Source organism: Nelumbo nucifera, chromosome 2, assembly GCF_055504915.1.
Source record: "Nelumbo nucifera cultivar China Antique chromosome 2, China Antique-T2T, whole genome shotgun sequence".
Lineage (NCBI taxonomy): Eukaryota > Viridiplantae > Streptophyta > Magnoliopsida > Proteales > Nelumbonaceae > Nelumbo > Nelumbo nucifera.
In genome coordinates this window covers 24,064,519-24,074,559 of record NC_142650.1, presented here as the reverse complement: position 1 = coordinate 24,074,559, position 10,041 = coordinate 24,064,519, and the positions used below count along the sequence as shown (strand labels likewise).

General features: G+C 36.5%; 1 protein-coding gene across 2 annotated transcripts; it reads right to left on the bottom strand.

The window, feature by feature from the left end:
* Positions 1–463: 463 nt before the first annotated feature.
* Positions 464–5,789, bottom strand: LOC104595263 (serine/threonine protein phosphatase 2A 57 kDa regulatory subunit B' kappa isoform-like). Of its 2 annotated transcripts, none has more exons than XM_010255925.3 (3): positions 5,359–5,789; positions 3,750–5,103; positions 464–1,191 (listed from the first exon to the last, which is right to left on the bottom strand). In XM_010255925.3, the coding sequence occupies exons 2-3, from the start codon at positions 4,914–4,916 to the stop codon at positions 835–837; spliced, it is 1,524 nt and encodes a 507-aa protein (XP_010254227.1). In that variant the 5' UTR covers positions 4,917–5,103; positions 5,359–5,789; the 3' UTR covers positions 464–834. The 2 variants fall into 2 exon arrangements, with proteins under 2 accessions (XP_010254227.1, XP_010254226.1); XM_010255924.3 differs by having other exon boundaries at positions 3,750–5,027.
* Positions 5,790–10,041: the final 4,252 nt, after the last annotated feature.

The window sequence follows — 10,041 nt, the reverse complement described above, 5'->3', positions numbered from 1 at the left end:
ACCGTTCAAATATAGCTGCTAAGATCATTAATAAAAAAAAAAACAACAAAATTTATAGTCAAATAGAGCTTAGATTGGAGTTAAGGTTGCCTAATATTTTATATTTGATGTTTTGTATTTTTCAAAACTTCAAACAAACTACAAAACTTAAAAGAGTCAACAGTCATTGATTCTGAATAGAGACACCAACAACCGGAAGTGGCTTTTTACCTTTGGCGCAGATTACCGAACTTGATGTAATGTACATAACCAGTTTAGCTACCCAGGTCCTCTTAACTCCTATTGACCCAATAACAAATACTCTCATAGCCGTTTGGTAACAAGCTAAAATGGCTGAACTGAATAGCTTATTGCTTTCTTTTCGGTGAAAGACAAAGCAACAAGTCATTCAGTTCAACCACCTCAAACCTTATGAAATGGCCGAATCATTTCAGACCACCTGCTCTCCAATGGACCTGACTGCTGACATTTAAATAGCGATATCCCTCGTTAAGCACTTGACGTGCATATAATTCACATCTATGCAAGGTATAAAAGATACAACTCTTATAGTTCCACCTGAGAAGGTAAGACCATTTTCTACTGGAGACTTACAACTTACAACCAACCCATCCTCAAGGAGTAAGAAAAAAACTTTGATACAGATGATTTGACTGCGTTCTAGTTGCCGGTTGCCTTTTCTATCCTCCTGGGTCATCCCAGCGCCTTGGCAGATTTCATTCAAGGACTAACCCCACAATCCTGTCAAACAACGCTGCACCAATACCAAAACGAAAAGCAAGGGAGGAGAACTACGATTTAAGATGGGGAAAAAAAACACTGCATATCTAAAAATTAGCAGGTGATAGTGGCTGTTTCATGTGTGACCAGAACTGCTGTGTTCCCTGTCACTGGTTGGACGCTGGCCATGTTCTCCAGACGCTCCCATGTCAGCCTCCTCTTTTCTGCTGCTGCGTTTTGTTTTGTTTCTTCCTCCTCAAATTTGCTCTGGCATGTCAAGACCAACTCATCATCCAATTCTGAAAACATTTTCCTTACATTTACTGTTAAGTTCAGAACCGACTGATTCCAGTGGTTCCTAGTGTTCTTCTCCAGAGCTGGGAAGATGAGAGGCAGGATCACCTGTCGGTTGTGGGAAATTAAGCTGACAATGTGCTCATTGTTCCATAAGAAGAGGGCTCTCTCAGCCACCTGAAATGATCATAACACATTAGAAGGATTTCATTCCTTCACTGCCTGAAAATTTGTTTCAGGTGTCCAACACCTAATACAGCTTCAACAACTTAGGTACGGATTCAAAACAAGAAATACAAGCTTCCTGCCTAATCAACAGGAAAGTCTAATCATCCTACAAAATTTCCAAATGTCTACATCCATGAAGGTGGACAAACAATCTAGACAACACAACAAAAATGCTATGTGATGCCAAAAATAAGCCAATTTGAGGATCCAACTTCCAGTTAAATCTTCTTTTGGGCAATGAGCAAAGCTTATCATCAATAACCAGAATTTGTTTGCTTTTGCATGCATGTAATTACCATATTACATTGATCTTGGAACCAATTGGTAGGTTTGGCTCCAGAACCTTGCATATACAATGCCAGGCAAAACAACAGTTCCTTTTCAAATGACATTAATTCACGGTAAATAAAAACATGAAGTTTTGTACTCTGTCATTTGATCAGTAACACAACCAAAACTAAAAGAGATGTTATTTGATATTCCTATTTCAACAAGATCATTGTCAATTATTCTGATTGTTGGCAAGAAAACCTTTGAATTACATCAGGTAGGTGCTCATATGAAAGCAGAAAGAAGCAAATATTAGCTTTTAAATATAAACCAAGCATATGGAGAACCTCATTTTGGAGATAAATGTCTGTAAATACAAGAATGCAAGCATCCCATGACCCTGAAGTGCTGAGATACAGTAAGCATTGGATGTCTAACAGAAAGAGAGGAGGAAAGGTGTCATAATCACCCTTGTTCATGCCTAAAATTCAGACACCATAAATTGATTAGACTCCTCCAATCAAACCCTTAGACCCTATTCAGAAAGCCAGATAATTAATCTCTAACCATTTCTCTTGTCACCCTATAATAGTTCTTATTAAGAGATAACAAAAAGGATACAAAGCATTAACATACGGACAGACTATAATAAGCCCTCAAGTTATAAACTATATAATAGAGGACAGCTCACTAGGACTCATCAGAACCTACAATGGCATCTACAAATGTATAACACCAAAACAGCAAAAGAGAGTGGGGGTGGGGGAGAGGATCCACAGGTTGGCTAGCCTCTATAATAAAAAAAAGCAAGTCATCTGTTCAGAAATATCTTTACAAAATCAAATTCAGTAAGCAAGTATAGGAATTGCTTTCAATGACATTCATAAGCATAGTTGATAAAATTGACTGTGTTTGAACCACTAACCACCTTGGGAAGAAGCCCCCTATTGTAAGCCTCTGCAAATCCCACCTGAGATCCTTATAGTTCAAGTAATATAACCAAAGATGGAAGAGGTCACACTGAGATAGCTCTCATAATACCTTTTTACCAATGATTATGTCGATGATTCATATCTAAAGCCAAACTTACCAAATGTTCAAACCCTGAATTTTCTGGGCTAGTAAGTGTGCTGCCATATATTAACAACTTTATTTTAAAACTCCCTTTAGATACAAATCCACCCAAGTCTCAATCATGATGCTCCATTGATGAAACCTAAATCCTCTCTTAAAAAGTTGGTCTTTCTGCCTGGTGATGTCACCTTACATCCTACATCACGTAATTTGGGTCTAACTGCAATTGCTAAAAAGTACAACAAGAAGTCTGGGTTCAAAGCATATTGGTTGTACAATCAATTAAGTTTACCATGTCAAACAAAAACATTGAGAACAGCAAGGAGCATTAGGTCAGCTGTCAATGAGAGCCATAATCAAGATATCACAAATAAGTTAGCAAGTTAATTACTGAAAAAAAAAATCAAGATTACCACTACCAAGATTTGCTATAATAAAGATTTCTAATCAGCAGTGGATTGCCAGGGCCAACAAGATGCATTAAAGAGGTTTCTGTGGAAAAGGGTGAAATAATTGAGGGATTAACCATAATCCAGATTGTCACATCTGTCCAGGAAAAGGAAAATCAATTCAAAAAGATAGTAGTAGTAAACTTGAGCTATTATAGCATCTCCAGGAAGGGACGAAGGGTATGAACCACCAAACCCTACGGAATAAGCATTCACATCATGAGAACTGTCTATGTTTTTTGCAACAGCTTGAAAAATTTCAAACCAATTAACTGTGGGTAGGCGAACGTGATAAATGAGTGAAGAGTTACTGAATATCATAGAAAGCCAGCATTTCCAAGTAGACTTTCTTTTTGGAAAGCTGGAATGTGATGGAATCTGGCATAACATTTTAAATGCATTTATTTCTTCAACTTAATAGGATTCATTATTCACAATGACTTGTTATGCAAACAACAAACAATGTCTTGCAGAAAGCTCCTTGGAAACCAAAAGAACAGAAAATTTGTAAAAAGAGGGGAAGGAAATTCAACGGTAACTTGATAAGCACTGTATAAAGTATAAATCTGAGAAACAAATGCACCTCCAAGCACACAGAATAATGAATGGTTACGAATACAAGAATGGAAACAAAAGAAAACAGTTACTAAAAGGAACAACACTACAAAAGCAGTAGCAAGAACAGAACAAAACAAAAAAAGAAGGGGCAATCACCTGGAAATGGGAGCTGTTAAGACAGCACCCAATCCTATGGAACAAAGGGACCATGATCTTCTGGAACTCCACCATGTTTGTTACTTCCAAAACTTCTTCCAACTCCCCCAAAAACAGCACTTCCTTCTGGCTATTTGTTACTGGCCAATATCTCAACAACCCCTTTATGACCAAGCTTGCCAACTTTGGCTCCTTCTCTATGAACTGTGTAATGCAATAGGATAATTGCTGAAGGTAAACACCCATACACTTTGGCTTGTGCAGAGGAATCAGAGCCTTCCACAAAAACACTTTATGCTCCTCCTTCAGTGGTAGCGCAAACCCACTAATTACACTGCCAAGAATTTCCAAGAGCTCAGCAATTCCATTATGCCGTTCTGTTTCAAAGACAAAGCGGAAAAATATGTTGCTGACAGCCTTCCGGATAAAGGGCCTGTGAACCATGAACTTCCCATAAATTCTATGCAGGATTGTCTTCAAGCAATCTCTTTCTCTTGGATCCTCAGAATCAAACAGGTCAAGCAATCTCAAAATAAACGAATGATCTATGTACTTCTTTGCTATCTTTGATTCGAGTGAAGAAGAAGTGATGAACCTAAGCAGCAAATCATACACAACTTGTAAATGAGACCAGGCAGGATCAAACATCGGTTCTTCGTCTTCGTTTTCTCCACCAGTCGAATTAGACCGGTAGTTAGGAGGGAAAACCCTAAAAAGATTAGCTACAACCATTTTACAAACCGCTGCAATTGCAGGTTCGTTAAGCCTGGCAGAACCGGAACCAACAAATTCGACCAACTCTAACAAAGTTTGACGTTTCAGATCTTTCTCGGCAGAATCCTGAATTGGATCGTTGAAGTCAAAAACCACACAACAAAGATTCAACTTACTAATAAACAAGTTCTGCTTTTCTTGATTTGGAACATCTTTAAAAGATAGAAGGGGCTCTATTCCAGCAACGACACTTGCAGGAAAAACGGCTGAAGACATCTTCTTGACAGCATTCGATCTGCCTGAGGCAGCGTTTCCACTATTTGTACGTTGGATCCCATTGCTAGCTCCATTGCCAGCAGCGGCGGTATTGTTGCCAGAATTGCTCCCAGCAGTATCAGCAGCGTCAGATTTGAAGGACTTCCGAGGAAGTCTACTAAGAAATTGCTTAAGCATGTTGGCGACGTTGATCAAACAAAGAGCCTACCACAAGCTCATTTTGATTAATATTATAACTATAGCACCCACAGCTCGGCGCGGCAACAGGCTTGCATTAGAAACCTAAGACTACGGCCACCAAAAAGCAAAACGGAAACTTTAGATTCTCTCTAAAGCCGCTAATTTTGTGGATAAAATCGTAGATCTAGACCGCCATTAACAGATACATGAAAGAAAATAAAGGCAATTAGCACATAAACATCAGATCATTGCAATGGACATCAAGCCAATGAGAAAAGATCGTAACTTGCAAATCTGGAAAACATTCCAGTCCGTAAAATTCGTAAACAGGCAAAGAAAAAAAAGGTTAAATGTTGATGCACACTCAATGTTACATACGGAGATCAGATTAACGTTAAAAGAGAAAAAGGAAGAAAAGAAAGAAAGGATGAATGGAAACCTGGTTTTTACTGTTTGAGGTGAGGAAGCACTGGCGAGGAACCGGATCTCGAGCAAAGGAAATAAATTGAGTAAGAAACCCTAGGCATTGATCTCAGGGATGAAGAAGGAGCTCATCATCACAAAAATCAAGGATTTAGGAATAAGACAGCGGAAGCAATGAGAGGCAGAGCAACACCGGGGAAGGCCTGGAACATCTCCGCAGGGATTTGAAGCTTCTTGAGGGTTTCGAGCATCTGAGCTGTTCCATCTCCATGAAAGATCAATAAGTGTTTCTCGATTGAAGAGAAGCGATGGCATTTTCTGAGAAAAATTAGGTACGACTCAGAAAAATATAAGAAAAAATAATAATCAAAAAGGAGACATCTTTTGGTGGTAGGTCTGAAATTAGAAAAAATAAATTAAAACCAAATCACTAATAGAAAAAATAACTTCTTATTTGAATTTGAAAAAAATTAATAAATAAAAGATAAAAGAAATGGACAAAAAACGCTAAAATACGCCGGTGGTTCAATGCTGGACAATTTGCAGGGTGGCAACAGAGAAGTTCTGACAGGAGGGTTGTGATTTTGACGGATGACGGTGGTGATTGAAAAATTGAATCTGCGCAAGTTAGCATGCTATTATTAGAAGCTATAAGGTTTTCGACCAGCAAACCCGGACCCGTAGTTAGCCAACGTAAGCGGTAAGCCCAAGGAGCATTGATTTGTTTGATTATGATGATTTATGATACTTAAATGATTACGAACAGAAAAGATGGTCCATGGGATCTTGGCTACAGCTAACGAAAGACAAGAATATGGGCCATGGACTCATGTGTGTGCTCATCACAAGAGCCCAAACGGCATTCAGTAGTTTGATTTACATACGAAAAGATGGGCCATTGGCTCATTGGTGCTTATGAGATAAGCCCAAGACGAATTATAACTAAGGACAAGAAAGATGGGCCATGGGCTTATGGGCTGCTTCAAAAAGGAGCCCAAGGAAGATTTATTTGTTTGATACTGACATGAATAGGCAATTATGAATCATAATGGATGCTTGAGTCCTACTACTTAAAAAAAAAAAGGTGGTTCGTCCGTCCGTGTCAAAGCCGGCATAGTCCAGTACTCCAGTTGAATTGGAGAGAGAATTTCGTAATTCCATAATTGAGGGATGGGGACGGGATCGGTTCCGAAAGGATTTTCTAAATTCTCATCCTTCTTATCTTTCCAAACCTCTCACAGCGTTATGGAATCCAAATCCTTCCTATCCGTAGATTGTTTCATGGTATATATAAGTAATAAATTAGAAAAATAATATTAATAAATGGGTTTTGGACTATGATATCGGAAAAATATGATATCTGAATCCAATCAAGTGGAATATAAATATGGTAGACAATCAGGTGTTATTTATCAAAATTTATGAGTGGGTTTTGATTGGTCAAAATTCTTTCAATACCATATATTTTCTACATCATAGATTTTCCCTTAATAAATATAAAAAATTCTAATTATTTGATTGAAATATGTAAAAAAATACATGAATTATAAATTACTTTTCGCATTCAAAGAATTATTAACTTCAACACATAATACGTAAATTCAAATTGATAATTTTGTTACAGGCACAAGATGTATTTTAATAAGGCCTTTTTTGTTTTTCGGGACTAAGGTAAATGCACTTACCCAGGTAACTATTTCCCCATGTTCTTTTATTTCCCAAATAAATAACACAATGATTGTTTTAGCCACAAAAATCTATTATTAGAAGTAGCAATTTTGCCTCATCCAAGTGTTGGCACCTTTCCCCCTAGGTGGGAAAGTTACTTACCTACCTTGGAGATGTGTATGATACCTGGGAAAATGATTTTTTTTGTATACCCTACATAAATCTGAAAAAAAAAATATGGATATCTTGATCAATGGGAACCAAAATCCCGTTGACCAACTTTTCCCTTTCAAAATCCAAAAAACAAACAGGCCCTAAATTCAATGTAAAGGTCAGGGAGATTTGAATTTAACCCAAAACCATACCTATCCATATGTGTACAGTTTGTAAGATATCAAAAATCTGTCCCTACCCCAAAATCCATTTTTTCAAACAAAAAAAACTACCACATCAAATTGGATAGGAGTGAAGCTAGAGTGGAAATTGCCTCCCTAATTCCATGTGGAAGGAGTTGTATTGTTTGATCTACGAATTATCAGGATTCAATTCTATTTGATCAGTTCACATTATAGCTAACCTTCTTGTTTTAGGCCATTTGTGGGAGTGCTTAAAAATAAGTGCTTATGTGGGCCATTAACCACTTATTGGTATTTGGAAAATAAGTTCGAAATAAGTGCTTATTCAATTTTTTTCTTTCAAAATTATCCTTAGTTGCATTTTAAAATACTACTTATAAAATTAATCTTAGTTGAATTTTATAAAAGTACTTTTATGAAAGCACTTTTATAAAAGTACTTTTATGAAAGCATTTTTACAAATGCACTTTTGTGAAAGTATTTTTACAAAAGCTTGTAAAGATGCTTTCATAAAAGTGCTTTTATAAAAATGATTTCATAAAAGTAATTTCTTAGAAGTGCTTTCAAATGGTATATTTTAAAAATTTGAAAGAAAATAAAGGACAAAATAGTCACAAATGTTTATTAGAGAAAAAGACTACCAAACACCCAGTATAAAATAAGTACTTGAAAAAGTTGGGTGTCAAATACAAATAAGTGCTTATTTGAATAAACAATTGTTTTTAAACACTTATTTTTAACTTAAGTACTCCCAAACATGACCTTAGTGGAAGTTAATTTGATGGATCAGATAATTCACCGATTAACTCTATTATTAATTGGGAAAGGGTGGAGCATCCATGTATTCGGTATTTCTTAACATGGATCATACAAAAAGTTGCAAGAGTCTTCTAACTCACATGGATGGTTCCTCAATTTCTCTCCTAGATCAGGCAACCAAGTAGCATATCATCTTGCTAAATTTCCATCTCCTAAAAATCCGTACAAACCTGGTCATTAGCACCACATTTTTTCTCTAACAAACACACACACACACAAATTTGGCATCAAATAAACCCTGCTTGATTCGACAATATAGGGTCGGGTTAGGGTTTTCATTCTTCAACTTGAGCCTAGATCAGGTTTTGATGTCATGAATCATGATACCTCACACATGAAAATATTCTTACAATTTGGAATGACCTGACGCCATTAAGTCTAGCTTATCTTTTTATATTCGTTTGGTTTTTTATGAGTTGAAATCAGCCCCCCACAACGTCCCACAGTACATACCCGCCATGTATTGGGAACATCTCCTGATGATGCCTAATCATTTTTGGTACTATCATCAAGAGATGTTCCCAATACACGGCGGGGATGTGCTGTGGGGGGCTGATTTGAAGTCATTTTTTATTTTTCCTTATTGGTGTGTGATACTTTTGAAACCCAAAGTCCAAATTATAATTTATATTAATTATTAGGGAAAATTCCCGATTAGTACCCTGTACTTTGGACCTAGTGCCACTTTAATCCCCAAACTTTAAAACATGACAATTCAGTACTCATACTTTTAAAATGTGTCAATTCAGTAACTGTCTTAACTAATTGATTAACCAACTGTTAAGTGACATTTGAAAACACACAAATGTCCTTTGTGTGTCATCTAATTTTCTTTATCAACCATCCACATATTGATAAAAATGAACAGTCTCAAATCCTTACATCTTTTATTCAAGAAAATTGGGGTTACATCTCAGCGGGCATTCTGGTGACCCCAACTTTCTTGAACAGAATAAGCAAGGATTTGAGACTGTTCATTTTTTGTCAATGTTTGGATGGTTGATAAAGACAATTAGATGATATTCAAAGGTATTTCTGTCTTTTCAAATGACACTTATCGATTGGTTAATGGGCTGCTTAATGACAAGTACTAGATTGACACATTTTAAAAATTTAGACACTAAATTGTTACATTTTAAAATTAGGATATCAAAATTGCATTAAACCCAACTACAGCATACTAATCTGAAATTTCCCTAGTTATTAAATATAATCGAAAACTGTGAATCAGGTTGGATTGGTATCGAGTTGAAACCCGTAGGGTTGGGTTGGGTTCGAAAAATGCATGTTATTCAGTTGGATTGGGGTGGGGGTAAAACCATACCGAACCCGAACCCTTGACATCCATGTTTCCGGTTGAAACTTAAATTTGGGCCTGAACATAAACCGAACTGGATCCGATTTAAGTAAACCTTTATGCCATAATTCTCTCGGTCAATGTTAATTCAATGAAAGGGTACTAAACCCTACAATTGTTGTAAAAACAATGTTTTATTGGATTTTAACCTCATTTTTTTTAACAAGTATATGGAATCGATGTTGTTTTCAAGGTTTAAAAAATCGTTATATATCATTTTATATCAGTCGATATGTATCGTATCGGGCCCTTTTCAATACGCCCCTGTAGGAATTGTATCAAATTAAGGTCTGGTTCAGAGGGTAACTGAGACTTAAATCAGCCCCTCTAAAACAAAATCGAAAAAAAAAAGTAAAAATTAAAAAATGGACCGATGCCAGTATCGATAGTTTGAACCTTGGTTGCTTTGTACCACATCTCAAAAAACACCTCTCGATTAACAGTAATGACTCCAAACATAATCTTAACAAATTCCACTTTTTTTTTTCAAAAAACACTT

Excerpts from the sequence above, each read along its gene's own strand:
- LOC104595263 (XM_010255925.3), bottom strand. The coding sequence starts at position 4,916 with ATGCTTAAGCAATTTCTTAGTAGACTTCCTCGGAAGTCCTTCAAATCT. Across the intron at positions 1,192-3,749 it reads TTAACAGCTCCCATTTCCAG|GTGGCTGAGAGAGCCCTCTT; the intron begins GTGATTGCCCCT and ends TGATCATTTCAG.